Source organism: Manacus vitellinus, unplaced genomic scaffold (genome assembly GCF_001715985.3).
Source record: "Manacus vitellinus isolate BGI_N305 unplaced genomic scaffold, ASM171598v3 scaffold_25_pilon, whole genome shotgun sequence".
NCBI classification, from domain to species: domain Eukaryota; kingdom Metazoa; phylum Chordata; class Aves; order Passeriformes; family Pipridae; genus Manacus; species Manacus vitellinus.
The window spans coordinates 2159008-2179543 of record NW_021939882.1 but is presented as its reverse complement, the minus strand read 5'-3'; the positions used below and the strand labels follow the sequence as shown (position 1 = coordinate 2179543).

Sequence of the window (20536 nt, the reverse complement as noted above, 5' to 3'; positions counted from 1 at the left end):
GGGGCTCTGTCGGTCCGTCCGTTCTTTGCGCTGCCGCCGGGTCCGTGGGTTAAAGGAGGAGCGATTGTATCGTGACACGTTTGCATGTCGGAATAGTTCCCGAATCGCGGCGCGGGGAGCAGCGAGCTCGCTGTCGGACTCGGGAGGACAGCAGGGATTGTCAGTGGAATTAATCCTCATTTTACGCTTGCACTTTATTCTCCCAAGCAGAGTAATAACGTGCGTGCATACCTGTAAAAAACGCTTTTCTGTTTAAAACCAGTATTGTTACAAAGGCACTATCTGAACAAATCGGTTCTTTCTCTCTCTTTTTTAATTTTTATTTTTTTTTTAATTGCTACTCTGGCTTTTTCTTCTGCTCCTGTCAGAATATTTTCCTCATAGAATACGTTTCTTTCAAATAGTTGGGATCGCTTTTAAGCCTTTTCATCCTTAAAATATGTTTCTTCCCCTCCTAATCTGTTTTACTTGTTAAAGAAAATTCTTAAATTTTATTTAAGAAAAACATTAAGGGTTTTTTTTTGTACCGATAGGAAAAGTCAATCCCTCTATGTTGTCTGTAGACACAAAACTCTTGGCTTGTATTTGGGTTTCTTTTCTATAGTAAAACATAAAAACATAAAACTCTAAGGGCTGAGTTTGTTTTACAAAACTCTCTTTGATGGTCCCAAAACATCTCTTCCTGCTATTGAAGACTGTCTTTCAACAAAAAAAAAAAAAAAAAAAAAAAAAAAAAAAAAAAGGAACTTGGATGAATTTTGCTAGACAATCTACTGTGCATCTGAACTCTGTTACACTGTACACTTCCAAACAGAGCCCATTCCCTGCAGGAATTAAAACAGCAGCAACATACCCTTCTTCATAAAAAAACCCTGGAAAGTGTTTGCTGTCATTCCTTGTTTTTCAGGCATAAATTGGTCAGTTTTTGTTAAAAGCAACAAAATCTTCCTGATAGATGAACTCTTTTTAGTCCTTTTGGAGCTTGTGTATTTCAGTGTAGACAGTGTGAGAGAGACTATCAATAAATATTATCTTTAAAAAGCTTTCCTATCGTTACGGAAATGCAGAAGTCTCTGCTTGTAATCCTGTTGAAAACAGAGCCCTGGACTCATGGAGAGCAATGGATTCAAAATAATTTTCTTAACAAAGGCATCTTGCATATGAAGAGTTCATCCTAAGGCACTGTTTGACCTCTTGGTCTCTCATTATTATCAAGTCATCAGAGGGTCTTTGGAGAGAAAGGGGAAAAAATCCCCGAGATACAGTTTATTTGTAAAACCTACCGTGTAGCTTTAAAGCACACTCACAATGAAGAAGAAGGAAAAAAAAATATCTCTGATTTCAGGAAGTCTTAGAAAAACAAAGTTAGTGCAAATTACAGATTTTGGGGAAAGTGCTGTGGGTTTGAGAAGTGGGGATTTGAGAACAAAAGCTCTCTGAACTTAGATTAGAAAATAGGGAGCGAAAGGCTATTTTAGACACAAACATGTTTGCTTACGTATTAATTTCATGCATACAATTTCTTTAGGCATGACTATAATTGCTTATGAAAAATAGGGCATTGTCATGTCAAAACTGTGGCATGTGTCGCTCTGAATTTTTTTGGGGGGCCGGACGCTAAATTCTCCTTCTTCTGTTTTAATTCTTTCTTTTTAAAAGTGAAATTATTGCAGAGTTGGGATCGGGTCGGTTACTGAATGCTTATTAGGAAGTGAAGTACAACACATGACAGAAGCTCACCCAAATGTTGAATATATCATTTATATTTTATGACAGTGAATTATATAGAAGATTCTCAAGTAACTTTCAAATCATCAAACTGTAATTAAATATTGCAAAGACTGTCTGAAAATTCTTTAATTTTTAATGAAAGTTAAATATATATTGTCAGTCTACTTGAAGGTGTAGTATTTTAATGCACGACGCTCAGAACAAATTGGATAATGAAATGATTACTTTTAAATGAAACTGTTGCAGAAGCGTTCACGTTTCAGCTGGCAAGTATCTTCTCAGTCCTCACACACACACATTCACACACTCGATAATTGTGAATTCCCAGACTAAAATTACAGCTACTCTGAGGTTTCTGGTGGCAAATTAAAAATCCCACAGAAGCAAAGCTTGAATGAGCTAGTTTCCCCAGATCATACAGGAAAGTATCTGTGGCTTTTTTTATATTATTTTTTTTTTTTAAATATGGACATGTCAGAATACATATAATTCTCTTTGTCTCACAGTTGCAAATTGCAAGGTTTTGTATGGTTGCAGATTAGTAAGTTAAGTAAGATAAAAGCAAATGAGACCTAGATTTCTGTACATAGGATTGCTGCTCAGAGATTTAATGTGAATGTCCCATCAGCAGCATGTATTCTACCAGCAGGTAGGCAGAGCTTGGCTGTGCTGAGGGCTGTGTATGTAACAAAGAGTAGATGTTCCTTCTCCTAAGTGTTCTGGATCTGTATAAGTCAGGGATTTGTTCATGTGGCTGTGCCCAGCTAAGAAACTCGGAGCAGGAGTCCCGTCATGGGTGGAACAGAGGGATCCACACGTCCTGGTGCGCGTGTGTGTGTTCTCTGTCGGCTGTGGAGCAGGACGGGAAGCGGGGCTGGAGAGTGGCGCTACTGAAGTAACCAGGAGTTTTGTTGTGAGCTGCATCCCAGGGCAGATCTGGGCTGTAGGATGAACTGTGCGGGCTCTACCCCAAAACATGAGCTTCAGCTGCTCGTGCGCTCCTTGGGAATGTGGGCTGTGGGACTTCCAAACGGGAAACCCCGGCAGGATTGGTTCAAAGTGCATCATTTTGAGTTGCATTTGGGATGACGCGCTTGGCCTTTGGTGGTGGCCCCGGAGAAGCGCTGGGTGAGACAGAAATTACTTGGCTTTCAGTGGTCTTAAAACGTGTCCCCATCATTCAAAAATTGTAAATACTTACACACAAATCATTCATGTGGTGGGGAAGTTCTTTTTTTCAGTTTGGGTAACAACATTCATTGTCAAAACTGGCTTAATTAAATTTTCTTTTACGTTATATTGGCACCTCATTTTATGTCAGGATCACATTCCTAATGCGTTCAAAACCCTGTAGGATCCCAAACTTTATAGCTGTTGCTTTCCGTAAAGCAGCAGCTCCTCCCGCAGTAGGTCTGGCTCTAACAATGATGCATTTTGAAATTGCCTGCAAAATGTGAAATATGTTTGCTCTAATAAACCCGGACTTTTTAGGCAAGTCTAAGGATTTTAATATATTTATGGAGAAGAGGTGCCTTCTATTTCTTTGGCTGTATTTTCATAAAGTTGAGATATTTCACTATTAGGAAAGATGGAGGAAATAAATCTGAAATACTTCTTCCCCACCCATTTTTCCTTCAGCCGTTCTCATCCATAAGATATAACGGATGCTAATATGGCTCAGGCATCTTAAGAATCATAAGTTTTGCTCGATTGCTATTGTCTATTTCTGAGAGTCCTCATGAGTCAAAAATCTTAAACTCTGTTTATATTTTGCTTTTTTTTCAGTACTATAACTCCGGATGCAAATAGTTTTTCTGTTGACTTCTCTGTCATTCTCTGATGTCTGCAGATATTTGATCAGCTCCTATTCTGTGCATGGCCTGGCCCTTCTCTAGCAGCTACATGCATGGGAAAAAAAAATGTTATCAATAAGTTCAGAGGAGCCTCAGCAGACTCAGAGAAATTTCACACAAACATAAAACAAAACCTAACCCCTGTGACAGGGAAAGTTTACATTGCACCAGATTTTAGCAGCTTTCTTGTGCCTTTGGTGAGATGTCAGAAACGCAGGTGATTTTAATTTTCTTGTACAGAGAGGAATGGAGAAGTTTGGAATTTGCATGCATGATCAGGACCTGTGTTTGGGAAAATGTAAACTCATCACAGTGGAAAATGTGTTGTTTGGAGTCTGAGGGTGAAAACAAAGCTGAGGATTTTGGAGAGACTGCCTGAGCCAGATGGCCTGGTGCATTCCCAGTCTGGCAGCCCAACTGCTCCCTCCTGTATAATATACAGCCATTTGTTCTGGGATATTTACGCTAGAGCTGTTTCCATGTGAATGTTTGAAAACCATTAAAAATGAACATATTAGGAGAGATAAATTTATTTAATTCGTGTGAATACGTCGATAAGCAGGCTGTGAATCAAAGGCAGAGAGAGACTGGATAAAATAATTAGATGCTTCTGAATTGTGCGTTGAGAGACAGAGCAAAAACTCCCTGTCCTCTCCCCGGGACCAGAACTCCGCTGCTTGTCTGGGATAAACCTCACTGGGATGAGTTGATATTTTGCTGGGGGAAGGGGTAAAACCTCAGGTAACTAAGGGTTAAAGATTTGAAGCCAAATAAATGTAATTCACAGTATTTTCTGTGTAGATATATAGTGGATACAAGCCTAATCCTCCCTGGGTGAGACTCTGGCCCATCTGAAGTCAATTGCAAAGCGCCTATTGAATTCGGTGGGGCCAGGGTTTTATTTTCTCCCTGTGTGTACGGCCATATATATGTCATTCCAAATCATTTTAGTTCTGTTTTGGAAAAGACCCTAATTTTAATGAGTTTTTCCTTCTCCTTTATTTCTGTAAAGGAGACACTTTGTTTTGTGAAGCAGCCGAGGAATTTGAAAGCAAGTGGGTTTAGATGCATGTTGGTGATTTCTCTCCTTCTCTTACTCTTTTAAAATCAAGGCCATGACATAACTGAGTAATATAATGACCATGATCTCATTCCTTCAAGATTGTTTTTCGTCCAGTTCCGAAAGCAGGATTGCTTGACTGGCAAACCGACACCACAAGATGATTCTGCCCTCACTTGTACCAGCACAAATCTGGATTTAGTCAGGAATGGTTAAGGACAAAATCTGGCTCTATATTTTTCCAAATTATTTATCAGCTCTTTTATTGCTTTATCCTGCTGTCTTTATTGGGGAAAAAGTGGATTATATGAGAACCGTAGTCTTGACTTTTATATTACTCTCCTTCCTTTTATCTTTAATTTTTTAATTTTTTTTTTTTATAGTGTGCTCTGTCGCTGAAAAGTTTAGGCAAATCATTGGATGCACTTGACTGCGATGTGCCCAATTTAGGAATTTTTATTTGCTGGCAAGCAGCGAATTGCATTTAATTTAACTTTTTATGCAGCTTTTGTTTACGTGGAAGTGAGGAAATCTTATATTTTTGACACCAATTTTTCGGGACCTGATTTTGAAATCCGCTTGTACACGAGTGATTGTTACACGCTGGGACTTCTTGTAGAAAGGTTACTTGGATGAATAACTACTTGCAAAATGAAAGATGAATTTTGTGGGGAAATGTTTAAGTTGCTCAGGAGTAGAAAAGCTATTTTCAAATGCTTATGACACAACACCAAGTTAAAACTACACAAAGTAAACAAAAAGAAAAAAACAAAGTCTATAATTTTGCATTTCCTCTGCTGGTGTTCTGTTGTGCAACCCTAATGTGTATTTGCAGGCTTATTTTTAGCTCTGCTGTGGTCTAAGTTTATGCACTGTAACTTTCACTTTATCTCTCATTAATGTGATCCCCATTTGACAAAATCACGACGATACTGGTGTGACAGGGAATCCCGACACAATCACCCTGTTTTAAAGCCTGAACTTTAAAAAAAAACATAATTAAAAAAAAAAATTAAGATATTTTTGTTAAGTGGAGTAGCTTTTCAAATCCGAGAGTTAAACATTCTCACAACAGTAACGTAGTAGACCCTTCCTGTAAAAATACTTCTGGCAGCTCTAACGATCTGAAACTTTAGCAGTTCCTGTTTCCCTTTTGAAACTAATTGTAGAATTAATGTTTTAGAGCAGCGCGGTTTGCGAGGCGGTCGAGTATCTGCCGTGCTCTGGGGCAGCCATTCACGGGAGTAAACAGTTGGTGCTTTACACACCCGCTCGCACAAGTGAATTGGGACACAGGAATGGGAGATGGGGATGAGCTGCTCAGAAATTAACTCAGCAAGTCCTCCCGCTTCCTAGAATTTCCTAGAAATTCCTGCAGGAATATAGGGTATGCGGGAGTAGCTGCGCTGAACGCGGAGAAAACAAAATGTGCACGGGTAGAACTTCGATAATTGAATGCAAATAAAGTGAAAAGCAAATCCTTAATGTAGAGGAAGGCAGAAGAGTGTCATGCACGCAAAGAAGGGATCACTGATGCTAAACACAACAGACAAGGTGATTATGTACCACGGTGTTGACTCTGCCCGTTCATTATTGCTATTTAGTTGAGTTATTTAAGTGGGTACCTGAAGGTTAAGTAAGCACAGCAGCAGGAAGGGGAGAGGAGGAGAGAAGGGAGAGGAAAAAAGGAAAGTAAATTTTGTGTTCTGGTTTGTAATTTCTAGCGCTTCCTTGGCCCACTGGCAACAAGATAACCCATACTGGGTAAATTTATTTTAAGATTTAAGAGTGTGAGAAGAACAAGGCATGTCCAGCAGCCCTCTCTCAGGCCCTGCTACCCCGTGTCACACTGTGATTGCCTGGAGGTGGTCAGGAACTGGAGGTGCTTGTCCCCACTAAAGGCCTCGGGGCAGATCTGCTCTTTCCCTCTTGCTCTGCATTCTCAGAGGCCAATTATTCTTTAACTGTTGATGAAGTCCAAAAAGTGCCATCAGCTTCCTCCTTGCCTTGGCCTGTCCCACTACCAGGTGAAAACTGATTTGGGGTTTTCTGGAGTCTTTGCCATGTCCCCACTGATCAACCCCACCAGGTGTCAGCCAGTTACTTCGATTCTCTGGTTTTGGCTGGAAGATGCTTCTCCCATCTTCCCCTTTAATGCTGGAAATGAGGATCTTCTGAATTTGTTCCATCTCCTGCTATAACACAGGGATGACTGTAATGCCACTTTCCAAGGCTTCTTGCAAACTGTTTGTAGCTCTTTTGGGCACTGAGGGGGAAGTGCCTCAAGGTGGAGTCCCAGCTGGGGTCAGGGGGTTGCTGGTATCTGTGCTGGGGGGACTTTCCATGTGTCCTCTTTACAGGAATGCTGGATTCACAGGTGTTGTGCCTCACTGCTGGAAATGAGGGGGCATAAATCAGGTGAAACTCTGTGCCAATTAGTGGCAATCACAGTGGAGGCTTCTGTTTTATCAGCAGTGAAACCCCAACCCCACTGGCTCTCAGGTTTTAGAGGAATGCAAAACTGAAACTAAAAAATTAAAACTAGCAAAGGTAAGGTAACACAGACCTATTTCTGATACTGTTTATGGAATTATTAAATCATTTTATAATGCATAATATTAATATTGTATGTTACTATTTAAATGGTATTGAAAGTCAGCTCATGCTTCTTCAGATTTGTGTGTCTTGAGATTTTTGCCCCCTCTGGAGGTACAACACCTCTTTCCTTTAGTAGGTTATATTTGTAAGGACTGGGAAACAGTTCATATGATCCTAATTCATCCAATATTAAGGTAACTTATTTTTCTGTCAGTATTTTCCACACTTCAATTTCAAAGAATTTATTTCATCCATATAGCATACTCATTAAATTTCAATATCTATTTTATCATTAGCTTTAGGGATACCCATAACAGAGGTCATTTTACCTGCAGAGTTTTTTTTTCCCCGAGTTTCATCTTTTAAAGTCTGTGTTTTCAAGGCTGAAAAGGTCACACCAAGCTCAAGGGTAGCACTGATGCTCACATGCAGGAGTGGTGGTCATCCCTCCACGGCTGGGACTCTGATCCCAGCTCTGGAGTGGCACCCTGAAAGATTTGGGAACCTCAGTGCTGTCTAAAGATGCTGTTGCAAAGGAAACTTCTTTTCACTCTTGTTTTACTGCTGGGGGTCTCGTGCCTGGGACCAGGGGTGGTTGGAAAACATAACTCTGTTGGGATGAGATGGCAACCCTGTCCTGCAGGGGCTGAGAGCTCTAACCTAGTTAGTGTATAATGCCGATCCCTCGTCGCTGGTTCTGCTGGTGGGAGCAAAAGTAGACTCTTCTTGAAATGTGAATACACTGTCTTTCCGCAGTTTTAGCTTAAAGGATTTTCCCTGTGCTGTCTCAGAGTCAAATTTCTGAAGTTGGTTGATCCTCTGTTTGTTTTGGTCTCCTCTGCTCTGGTAGGGCCTGCTCCTCACTTATTTATATCCCTGTAACTCCAGAGGTGCTCTCTGGAAAGTGGTGGATCACGAGGTTCAAGGGAAGAATCAGGCCCAGGCATTTTCTCAGGAGCTACCAGGAAAATGCCTGGGCTGTGCAGCTTTTGTAATTAAAAATGCATGAGCTCTCTCTTTTTTGTCCCTTTTTTTTTTTTTAATGAATAGGACCCAAAGTATACCAAGCCTTGCTGAGTTTTTTCCCTTTTTTTTTTTTTTTCCTTTTAATGCTATTAGGTTTATATTTTATTCTGAATTGAAAAGAAAATTGTGGTTGTCTTGACTACTAAAAAAACCCATCCTACACACTGCTCAAGAGATGTGCAACAGAGAGGAGGGAATTTAGCTGTACTCAGCTTGTGTTTTTTCCAGCTGCAAGTCTTGGAGCAGGTTCTGTGGAGACACCGTGGTCTCTTTAGCCTGTGCCGTGGTTTGAAGCTCCAGCTATGCCTTCGCTTACCGTGATGCATTTTTATTTTCTCCAAACTCAGCCTGATGCACAACTGAAAATTGTGTTTTGTTTCTAGGCGATAGTATATGAAGGCCAAGACAAGAACCCAGAAATGTGCCGAGTTCTGCTCACGCATGAAATAATGTGCAGGTAAGAAATACCCCGCTTCCACTTAATTAGTGATGAGAAGATGAATCTGTCTCTCAAAATCTAGGTTGAACCTGCAGCTATTTTCGGATTTAAATTTATCTTTCTTGCATTAAACAATCCCAAAATAACACAGTTCAGTGTGTGTAATTAGCAGCAAGGTCTCAGTCGTCACACTAGTTTTCAATTATTTATAAAGAGTTATTCTTAACAGAATGCTGCTGGTTTTCATTTAGACACTGTAGCTTGCAAAAGGTCTCCTCACCAAGATTAACAGACTATTACAATCTTCTAGCAATAAATGTCTCTGCCCCCAATTCCCAACAAAAACTCCTCAGTAAAATGACAAAATAGTTTGGTTTGTTTTTTTGGTTTTTTTTTTTTTGGGGCGTGAGGTCAGGAGGCTTTTTTGTCCTGGTTGCTGCTCACTTGAGGTCCTTGCTCGGATGGAGTGGAGCAGGTGATGCTCCTCCATGCAAAAGATTTCTTCATCTTGATTTTCTTTAAACTTCCCCGTGCAGATTGGCTCTGCCCTGTACTCTCTTACCCTGCCTAGGGTTGGTGACTTAAATTCAGGACAGTCAAATATCTTCTCCCCCAAACTTCTGCAGCTGCTTCCTTCTCTGTTCTGGCTGATTGAAATAGGTGAAGCCTCTGCTACTTCCTTTTTACCACAGAGAAAGCAGCATCTTCCCCCAGACCCCTCTGACACCTTGGAGAACTTGACCTCTCAGTCTCAAAAAAGTTAGTGGGTGTTTTTTGCATGTCTGAAAAAATCATTTGTTACATGTTGTTCGATGGCAGAAAATAATTCCCTGGTGGAAAACGAGGCATTCTTGCATAAGCTCATTGTTACAATCAGTTGTTTTAAGACTGTAAAAATGCCATTGCATGCGTTGTAACTTTTGCAAAACACATTTACTAAAAAGGAGTAACTTGAGGGTAAAAACTACTACCCACTTCTAAGAGAATAAACTTGGATGAGGGTTTCCTTGCAGGGGAGAATCTTTGACAAAATATTCAGATGGAAATTTCTCTGTTGGCTAATTTTTTTTTTTAAATTATTATTTTTTGGGTGTTTTTTCATTCTTGGGATCTGCATGTTTTCATCCTCCATGACATCTCCTCCTGATAAAAACTTGCTGGAGGCAGCACCCTGTGATGCCAACAGGGAAGGAGCTTCTCTCCTTGCTCTGCCAGCCTGGGCAAAACCCTGCACAGCCTCCCCAAAATTCTTCCTTGCAGAATTCTGGGGGATTTTATCTTTCCTGTTGTGTTTTTCTAGGGCTGCTTCATTCAGTAGGTTTGGCTTCTTTCAGGAAGCCAAAGATAACCCATTAGAGCTCCAGAACAATCCCAGCAGATGGGTGTCTCCAAGAGGTGCCTCAGCTTCTGCTGCTGTTCAGAGCTGCAGTGTTGCTTTGCTGAAGAGTCCTGGCCAGTTCTCCTTTTCCAAATGGAAACCCAGTCATGTTGACAACTTGTAATTGCCCTAAAATTCATTGGCCCAATTAGCACCACTTTGACTCTGGATACCTAGCTAGGAACAATTCATGGAAACATTAAAGGAGGCCCCTGACCTGATAAGACTGAAGTGCCTTTTGCTTTTCTCCTGTACCAGACCAGTAAGACATGGACACTGGGCACGTAAAATTAAGCACATGCCCAAGTGCCTGCAGCATCAGGGTCTGAATGTTGTTAGTCCTGGGTGATGTACCCTCCTGATCCTTAACCAGCAAAGTTTGGAGGTAGGAATTACTCACTGAGCCAGAACAACCTACTTTCATGCGTTAATTTTCTCACAAATACTTTAGAAACATAAAGTGGATGAAGTAAATCAAAACTTTATATAGTGGGCTGAGTTTTAAGCAGAAGACCAAATACCTGCATTACAGATTTACAGCCATTCAGTATATTTTGACTGAGACAAAATTATTTCTGTTCTGGGAACATGGAAAGACATGCAGTCATTCCCTTTATTAAAGCACTTTGCTCTTTCTTTGTTCTTAAAATTCACTGGATCAGAAGCTTTATTCTTCTCCTTCTATTTATTTAGTGCTAGTCTTTGCTTTGTGTTTCATAACTGTAAGGTGAAGGAGTAGAAAAAAAAACAACTGACCATAGTAGGCAAATGTTGTGTGCCTGATGGGGTGGGGGAGATGTATTCAAATTTCTTATAGCTCATATTAGATATTACCCATTTCCTTTGCTGCCTATATGTGTGTAAGAGGGTGCTGTTTGTTTACCAGGCCGCTTGACCCTATTGCACAAATCTGTCATCTATTGTGCTGCTAACACGCTTTTAAATTGCAAATCTGATGCTCTTTAGGGGTCTAGAAGGGAAAAAAACCCTCTCTCTCCACACCATTCTGTTTCTCTTGATTTCTTGCCTGTTGTAAGTGGAAGTTGGGATGTGCTGAATTTGCACCAGGGGTGCAAATGCAGCCTCAATTATAAGCATAAAATTAGAGTCTGTTCCCCATTAATCAGCCCAGCTAATTGCTATGCACTACCATTAGCCATATGGTGTGAAAGACAGCTTGCTCTCCCTAAGATGAAATTTCTTCATTTCAGACATGAAATAGTGAGGGCTCTGTATTTTAAAATAGCTTGTTTTAGATATTTAATTTCTAAACAACTTTCAGCAGTGCTTTCTATCAAGGCTAACTGCACAATAAAACTTTGCATTTATGTGACAAAGCTGGGTATTTATAGTGTACTACAGCTACGGCACAGAGGAGACAAAGAATTCAAATGTATAGGAGAGTCCTGGCTGTGGTATGAAAGTGGAGCTGAGGTTTGCTTCAGGTAGCTGTTTATTTCAAAGGATTTCACTGTGTTTTGTCAAATATAAAAATCTACACTGTTGGCGAAATGTTAATAGCTGGGGAGAATTCACAGCCTCAGTGGAATTTATTAGTATTGTAGGCAGCATGGGGAGGGACATCTATAGTTAATATTGCCTCAACAATTTCCATTATGAAACCTTCAGTGGCTTACAGCTTTGCCAAACTTAAACTGTTCTGGCTGAAATATCCTTTGCAGGGTGTCAGCCTCGGGCTGACTTTCTTTGGAAAGTTTTAGCTAAAATGGTTCAGTGATTTCTGAGAATGAGGTTAGAGTAAAATATGGGTTTTGTCTGTTTAAAATAAGATCCTACAGCTATTTTGGCAAGAGGGTCCTGTACCTCCACGCTTCAGGGTGAGGAGCCTGTTTGGGGCAGGGGTTGTCCTGAGCGCATCATCTGCGGGAGGAAACACACCTCGCTGGGGACCTTCTGCGAAATCTCCCACATGGACTCGCTGACGACTTGTTAGAGCCTGGCAGCTGAGGATTGGAAAGTCGCCTTTGCTTTGCTGGCCACGTGCCACGGCCCCGTAATTTCTCATTGTTCATTGTCCCCGTGGAAAGGCCGAGCGCAGACACACAAAGCAGGGCTCCTCGCGCGGGGATGCTCCGGCCACCACCCCAGGGTGGGGACGGGAGCGCTGCGGGGGGACAGATGTGGGGGTGAAGAGACCATCTCCTGTGTGCCCGCAGTGGGGCCAGGCAGTGCAGGTAGAGATCTTCCAGCACAAGGAAGAGGAAGCTATGCAGAGAGAAGGCGGGAGGGCAGCAGGTCCCAAGAGGGTTGGGGTGAGGACAAAGACAGCAGTAGAAGCTGGGGACAGTGGTGGCCAGGGGAAAGAGAGGCCTCAGAAGGAGCAGGATGGGGATGGTGTGGGGCTTGGGCATGAGCCGTGAGGATGGCAATAGCAGGGGGGTAGATCTGGGTTGCAGGAGCTGGAGAAAGTTGTGATGAGAGGCTGCATCACTATCAAGGACTACTTGTTTTAAAAACAAGCAGACCCCAAAACAAATCAATTTTTGTAGACTTTTTCTGTGGGCCAATGTGGCATTTTGTGTGAGCTGTGGCTCCTTGACCCACCTGGGGAGAGGTGTCATGGAAGAATAGCAAAGACAAGTCCTCGTCCTCCTGGCTGCAAAGAGGTGGCATTCTCTGCTCTTTCATAGAGCCTTACTGGGAGCTGGACAATTTCTAGGTGGTTTGGAGAAGCTCCTGGTAATTTTAAAATTCTTTCAGGAAAAGGAGAAAGGGTGCTGAATATTTAGGAACTTGTTTCCAAGTGTTAAGTAGGCACTAAAAGCCAAAGCTTTTCAGGCAAATTGAATTAAAAGCACTTTTAAATAGGTCTGAAACTCAGGGTTTGCATGATGTTTTAATTCTCTGCATAGAAAAGCTAGAGTGAAGAGGCCTCAAGTTCTGCTTTTGGGGGAGCAAAAACGCAACAGACAAACTCAGGTTTAACCTGCAATTATCTAGAACATGAAGGAATATTTGGGGCCTCCTTTTGTGCCAGAGAGCCACCAGATGGTGGGATGTGCCAGCCATGCAGCCCTCCCACATCACCCTCAAATGGTGATCAAGGAGTCTCCTAATACCACTGGGGCTATTGGGGTGCACATTTGGGAAACCCTACCCAAATCAGGGGACCACTTGATGAGCAATGAAGTGTTTCCCCCACTCTCAAAGCTGGGGTTGTCACCAGTGGTCAGTGCCTGACTCCATCCTGCTTGTGGCAGGACCTGACATCAAGGCATTCCCCTCCCTGGGCCCCGTGGCCACCTCTCCTGCTGGGTTAATGCCCCGGGAAGGTGCCAACCTCTGAGCCTGGTGGTGCTTGGATGGTGGTATCTGCCCATCTCGTGCTGGGAGCCTGGGAACTTTTGCTTGCCTGAGTAAATGTGGCAATTTCTATCCCTCCAGTCTGCTGGGAGAATGTCAGGACTAGCCCTGATTCGCTTCAGTCACAAGAACTGCATTGTCTTAACTTGTGCCAACTCTGTTTCTAATTACATTTTAATCATTTAAAAATGATTAGCAGTTTTTATTGCCTTGTTTGTGGGTAAATTTTCTCACCCCACACATTCTAGCTGCGCTCCAATGGCAAGTCCTTTTATAGGCAAAAAAGCCCCCAAACGTCCACATGACTATTTACCTACAGCATATTTTATTCTTTCCTAAATTTTAATACTTTCAGAGTGCCAAGGCTCTTGCATTTTCTGGTGGATCAATTGTGGTATTGTGCTGTAAAATTAAGCAGTTTTTTTTGGCAATGCCAAACAATGTAACTTCCACCGAAATGAAGATACCGCACATGTGTTAACTGTGAAAAGTTTCAGCCCTGAATAGTTGCCTTGAAGCTTTTTGCGGTGAAAAGAATTATGTATTTTCCTCTCTTTGAAAACAAAATTATTATTTTTTTTTAAACCATGTTTAAACAGGCTGTTTTTGTAAAAGGCCCCTTTTTTGTTATCTTTAGTGTGGTTAGTTGCTTTATTGCTAATCTTGGTGGGTAACTGTATATTATTCACTCTATTGTTCAGCAACACAAGAGAACCTTTGTCATACTCCCAATAGGGCTATTTATATAGTGTGGCATTTCTGAGGGCTTCTTCCTGCCCTGATGTTCTTCCACCTTCTGGGGAAAGGAAAATAGTTCATCTAAGAGGGAGAGTGAGCAGTGGTCGCTCCTGACAGCTGCTGAAATACGGGCGATGTGCGGGTCCCTGGGATGCCTTTGGGAACAAGCTTGGTGGTTTCCAAAGACTTGGTTGTGTGTGGTTGAGGTTTACCAGAAAGTTTATTGAACAGAGAGATGTGCTCAGGTCTGGCCAGGGAGAGAAGCCGGGGTGGTCCTCGCTGCCTGTCAGTTGGTGCCACCATGGGATGGGGTCCCTGCAGCCCTCACCCTACAGAAGCTGCCCAGGCTTCATCCAGCAGGTTCTGGGGGACCAAGAAGTGCTTGGGAAGGTCAGGAGCTTCTTGATTTTTTATTTTTTTATTTTTTTAGTTCTTTGAAGCCTTGACTTCAGTGAGGGATTTTCTGTTAAGGGACAGCACAAACAGGAGCTTTCCTTGCAAGATGAGTGTTTCCTCCCTGGAGCGGGTGGGTGGGTGAAAGCTGAAGGCTTTGTTCAACTTTTTAGCTGGGACTTGGTCTTGTGGGTAAAGATGGGACTTCCTCTGGTGGGGAGAGCAGGACAGCCCTCAGCCAGAGCCCTACATGCACCAGGAGGGATTCCCACCCTGAGCATAAATGTGTATATTGCCTATGAACTTACCTGCAATATATTTATGGCTCCTTACAGACAATAACCCCTGACAAGGAATCATCACAAACAACAATTTAACTTCTCTTAGGAAACAATGAGCCACCTTAGTTCAAAAGAATCCCAGCCTTGAGGTCAGCCATGGAGCAGCGCTTTGGGAGACGGAGCTTATATTTCACATGCCTGCTTTGTCTCTGACCTGACGCAGGGCACCAGCCGCCGGAGCAGTGCTCTCCATGGCATTAGTGATCATTAACATGCTCGGAAAACTTGGGGAAACAGGCACGCTTGAGCATAAAAAGCTGCTGCTGACGGCTCTTGCATTTCAGCTCCCCCATTAACACCAGTGTTTCTTAGAGGGAGAATAATTGTGCTTTTGCAGTTCGGGGCGGGGGGGTTTCCCAGTAGCTGAGAGCTGTGTAGAAGTAGGAATATCTTGTGGATGTGTAACATAAGCATTAAGCAAATGTAAAAACCAGGCTCAGCAGGGAAAAATCTGCTTTATTTTGTGTGCCAGCATATGCGGGACAACTGTTAAACCCTATGGAAAAGAGGCTGCAAATAGGCAGGTCTCCCTGTTTTGGGCGATCCTTGAATTATTATTTGTGAAGGGGGCAAAACCCCTCTCTTTTTATATTTTCCATTGCTAACCAGCTGTGCAAGAAGTTAAACATAGTAATTAACCCATATGTGACCCACTACATTTGACTGATTTCCAGGCAGGGCCGGCGCGGTAACTCTACCCGGCAATTTGAACCTACCATGTTCGTAATGATGATTTTACAGTGTAATGGTCGCACTAAATCCTTTCGCTTTTGCTCTGTAGCCGCTGTTGTGACAAGAAAAGCTGTGGCAACAGAAATGAGACTCCATCAGATCCAGTGATAATTGACAGGTAAGGACTGCTATTGTTTCCTTCCATTTTTTTTTCTCCCTCTCCTCATTATAATGAAACACCTGCCCTGTGTTGCTACTGGGGAAGAATTAGGAGTATATACGGATGAAATTTTGTTTTTGATACCGAATTAGTTGTGCTTTGCAATTGGGATTGCCTTGGAAGGACCATATGCAGGATAACGTAGGGATAACAGAGCACCCTGCTCTGTGGAGGGCTCCAGCTCTTGTAGCTGATTCATGTGCATAAAGAGGAGATTTTTCTTTCTGACTTTCTGTGACTCAATTCACATGCTATGCCAGGGAAGCTTCAGGAATAAAATAATAATAGTTTGTGATTTATGAAATGTGGTTGGATGCTTATAAATATTTAACTTTTATTTGAAAAATGTTTGAATCATTATCACTTAGCTACTGTAGTTCTGTTGGATGCAATCCATCTACATTTTAAGGCTTTTATTTATGCATAAAAACAGTTAAGAAAATAGATCTGCAATGTAAGGGTTTTTTCCCTCCTCTTATTTTCTTTGGTTGGAATACTATTTTGACTGTATTGTCAGTTGATTAATTCATTTTTGCCTGTCTTAATTATTGTGTTTTTAAACAGATCCATATTGCTAATCTGACATCACTGAGTAAATCATTGTAGTACAATAACATCTATTTCAGTTGTTCCGAGCCACATGTAGTTTCTGTGTTTGCAAATTATGCAAAATGGTAGCCAAAGAGCCATTTTTACCTTTTAATTGTCCAAATGCGTTGTACAAAGCCGCGTGTGATAACCAGGTTATTATGCAGCATTACTCTAGAGGAGTTAAATGGCCATGAAGCACTGAAAGTGTCTGTCATCAGCTGGGGAGAGGAACACCCTTGAGCTGATCTGTGAATAGAGGGACCCTGAAGGGAACTACCTAAACATACAGGGGTGAGAGCACAGAGCAGGGGGCTTCTCCTTGCATTCTTGTCTCCGTTATGTTTGCTATATTAAATTTGAAGTATCTTCCATGCCCATGCATCCATTTTATGAAAGAAAGTGAGGGGGGTTTGATGTGTTGGGTGCCCCCCATGGAGAGCGGTCCAGGGGCATCGCAGAGCCTTGTGCTCCTCCCAGCTCCCAGTCTTACAGTTCTTGGTTGAATGTGGTAAGAAAGTGCATATATTGGAAGCTTATAGCAGATGTTTTGATTAGCTGTAAGAAGTAATCCCGAGAATGTTTAAATCTCAGAAGATATCTCTATTTATTTTAACTGGGCATATTTTCATCTCCTCTGAGCGTTAGGTAATACCAGGGAAAGTGTGTGGGGGGAAAACCCCCCAGTGAAATCTATATAGAGCTGTGTTTTATAAGCGTGCTGCAGAGTTGAACACTATAAACATGGTGTTAGAGTGGCATTTTGAGTGACATGAAAGCTACAAAATTAACATGAATTTTTCATTGTACTGGAAAGTGAGATGTTAAGATGCTAATGGCAGGTTTACAGAAATATTTTGTTTAACTATCTAGTATGCAAAACTGCTAGTTGCAAATCATTTTAAATTTTGAACGCCAGGGATGCTTTCTGTTATATGTTTCCTGCAAAATGAAGAAAACAGGTACAGGAAAAAAACAGCTTTAGCTTTCTAGCAGTGATCCATTTCTTGGTCTTTACATAAATTGATGCAATAGGTACCAATTTTGAAGTTTCTTTTTAAAATGCAAGCTAAACATAATTTAAAGCTGATAATACAAACCCTACCTCACCACCCGCACTGAATCGTGCTTGGCTTGTGAACGGGTTAAGCTTTTAAGTTCTTCACTTGGTTTTTAAATTGTGACTTTGATACAGAAGGTTGATATGACTGTGGTTTGAATAACACTTGATTTTGACCTGTTCCTGTGGGTTGCAATGGTATAAGAAATTTGACTCAGCAGTGCTGTAATTAGCCCTCCCCGTGTTTTTGAAACAGGATTGTGTTACCTGGATTGCATTAGTGTGGCTTCTATTGTTGCCGCTTCGCATCTGTCCCAGTAGGGTACTTAAAACCTTTTCTTGGCCAGGGCTAGTTCAAACAATTTAGGCCAAGTAAGTATGTGCTTTATACAGTTAGTGGCTTTAGTGATGTTTCTTGTGACATTTATCCTATTCATTTTTTTTCTCCCCTTTGGTTTGGAAAGGATGAAGTGATCTATGTGGAGCCTTTTTACCTTAAAACGAGTCCTTTAAAATTGTTCTATGATTAAAATGCCTGCACAAGCCAGACCATGTGTTTGGTTGTACTCCATTGTCACTTCTCCACGCACACAGTTTTTAACTATTATGTCAATTGATATGCAAAACCATATTTAGATATTTTTATTTGCATTGAGCTTAGAGAATTCATTTACCATTTGGGCTAAAGCACTCCCACATGCCTTACGCTCCGATAAAGTCTTTGCCTATGGATTTAATCTAACTCTTGCCTCAAATCCTGTGAATCCACAGACTCTGACCTAACATAGAATTTGACATAGAATCTATCCATGGGATTTTTGACTTATGTACTTACATGGAAATGCTATCCTCTTCTGACAAGTTGGAATACTATTTTGGATTGATTAATTCTCTTTGATGAGGTTAGAGAGACTTGAAATAGGGAGGGCTCTGGCTTTGTGGTGGTGTGGTGAACTTGGAGAAGAGGCTGTTTGGCAACTTCAAAGTTACATGTGTTGTATTCTTTTTCAAACACTGGATATACATGAAAAGTGAATCATGTATTTCTATTTAATCAAAATGTGGGATTTTAAAAAAAAGTATGTAACTGTGTTTGAAGCAGGATATGACTTTATCCTTTATAAAATTGTTCTATATTTTGCTCTATTATAGTATCAGCAGATACAGCAGTGAAAGGGACCTAAAGAAATTTATACTCATATAGTGATCTAAATACTTATAGAGCAGTAATTCCAAGGAAGTTTCTTGGAAATCTGTGTGTGTCTGTATCATCTTCTTAGCATAGCCTGTATATTTTATTGCTAATCGAGTTACATGTGTTGAGATGAAGATCTGATGAACAGGAACTCATTTTAAAAGGGGTATTATTGTCACAATACAAATGCACAATTCCTCCTACGAGTGCAGTGGCAGGGCTGTATTGTAATCACACTTAAAGAAAACACAGAGCACTTCCTGTTATTAAATTAAATTCTAGATTGATTTAACTTTCAAATTGTAACTCATATTTGAATTTAAAAGGTTTGCAATAAAATTCCTGTGAAGAAATTGAATAAATTGTAGTTTTATTACCACTCTGGATATCCTGGTGTCCTAACCTTTTTCCTTACAGTTATCTTAGTTCAATAAATAAAACCTCATTAGACTATTCCCATTTCAACGAGTTTATTAAATTTTACAGGAGTAATTAGCATAAGCTGTGCTAATTTTTCTGGAAGACTAATGAGAGAGCTTCCTAATTAGGTTTGCTTTGTAAGAATCAGAAAAGATGATAATGACAAAAGTCACATAGGGGAGAAAGTGGGGCTTTATGTTATTCCTTGGTTCAGGAAAGAGACTCCTCTCTCGACACACTGTTCCAAACTTTTAAACCCCTTTTACCATTGTCAGGACTGATATTTAATGGTGTTACCAGTGCCTGCTGGGGCTTCTTTACCTTTTATGGCTGCATCCAGTAAATAGGAATCCTACTGACTGATAAAATAGGAATAACCACTGCAACCCCAAATATAGTGGCAGAAAATATATATACACCATATATATCCTATACCTCCAACTTGTGACATTGCATGGAAAAAGGGCTGAAAACAGCCTGATTGGCAATTGCTGATTCATCCCCAGTTTTCCTTCTTCCCAGAATACTTGAGCAGGCTGATGACAGTGACCTGGAATTGTCTTTGCTGAGATTTACCAATACAGACAAGACCTACTTAAGAAATCTGGCCACTGTCTTTTGGATAGACAATCTTTAGCCAAGGGGCTGTGTGCTGGAGCTCCCCTGGGTGACACTGTGTGCCCTCCAGGGGCGGGACACCATGGGGATGGCCAAGGTCTCTTCTGGCCCTGCTCTGGCAATATGCTGAAGTTCTTCGTGTGCTGTTTCAAGTGCAGTTTTGGAGCAATGAGGTTCCTCTGTCTTTGAAAATGTTTATACCTTTCCAGTTCCACCAGAGTTCTTGTCCATGAAGCGAGGGGGGGGGAACTTGTGGATTGGAGGCTGTAATATTTTGTCTGCCTTATTATCAGATGACACCAAAGTGTGTTTTAATGCATGATCTGCTACCAGTGTCTGAAAGGCCTGTGTGCTTCCAACACCTGCTGTACAGGATGCTTGGCTGGGCTCTCCCCAGCACATCCAACTTCGGTGGCTGTGGAGGGAGCCAACTTACCTACAGATGGTTTTGAAATCTTTCAGCCTTTAACCTGAAAAACTTTGTTTGTGGGTAGGATTTCACTGTGCAATGACATGAAAAGTCAATGTCTCTGTTTTACCGCTTTACAAGTCATCACGTAGTGGATTGTATTTTACAGGCCTGATCATCTTTTTATCCTAAATACCAGGAAGGTGAAAAAGTGATACAGTGATACAGTGGACTGTGTCACACTCCCTATATCCTTCCCACAGATACACTGGTTAGGCAGATGTGGTGATTTAATGAATTTTGCAGTAGCTTTCCATGCCTGGAGGGAGAGTGATGGAGACGCAGGCAGAGCCTGCCAGCTTCAGGAGAGGTGCTGGCAAGGGAATGAGGTGGGTTTTGCTTGGGACGTAGCTGCTGAGGATTTCTTTGCTGCAGGGAATGGCATCAGTGCTGTAGCTGATCCCCACCAAACT

At 41.5% G+C, this 20536-nt stretch overlaps 1 protein-coding gene across 4 annotated transcripts in view; it reads left to right on the top strand.

Annotated features, from left to right (window-relative positions):
* Window positions 1–8655: 8655 nt before the first annotated feature.
* Window positions 8656–20536, top strand: part of EBF1 (EBF transcription factor 1) — a 261308-nt gene continuing 249427 nt past the window's right edge. For all 4 annotated transcript variants that reach the window (XM_025895208.1, XM_018073650.1, XM_025895207.1 and 1 more), the window contains exons 1-2: window positions 8656–8725; window positions 15663–15731. In XM_025895208.1, the coding sequence (XP_025750993.1) occupies window positions 8688–8725; window positions 15663–15731 (107 nt within the window). In that variant the 5' untranslated portion in view covers window positions 8656–8687. The remainder of the gene's footprint in view (window positions 8726–15662; window positions 15732–20536) is intronic.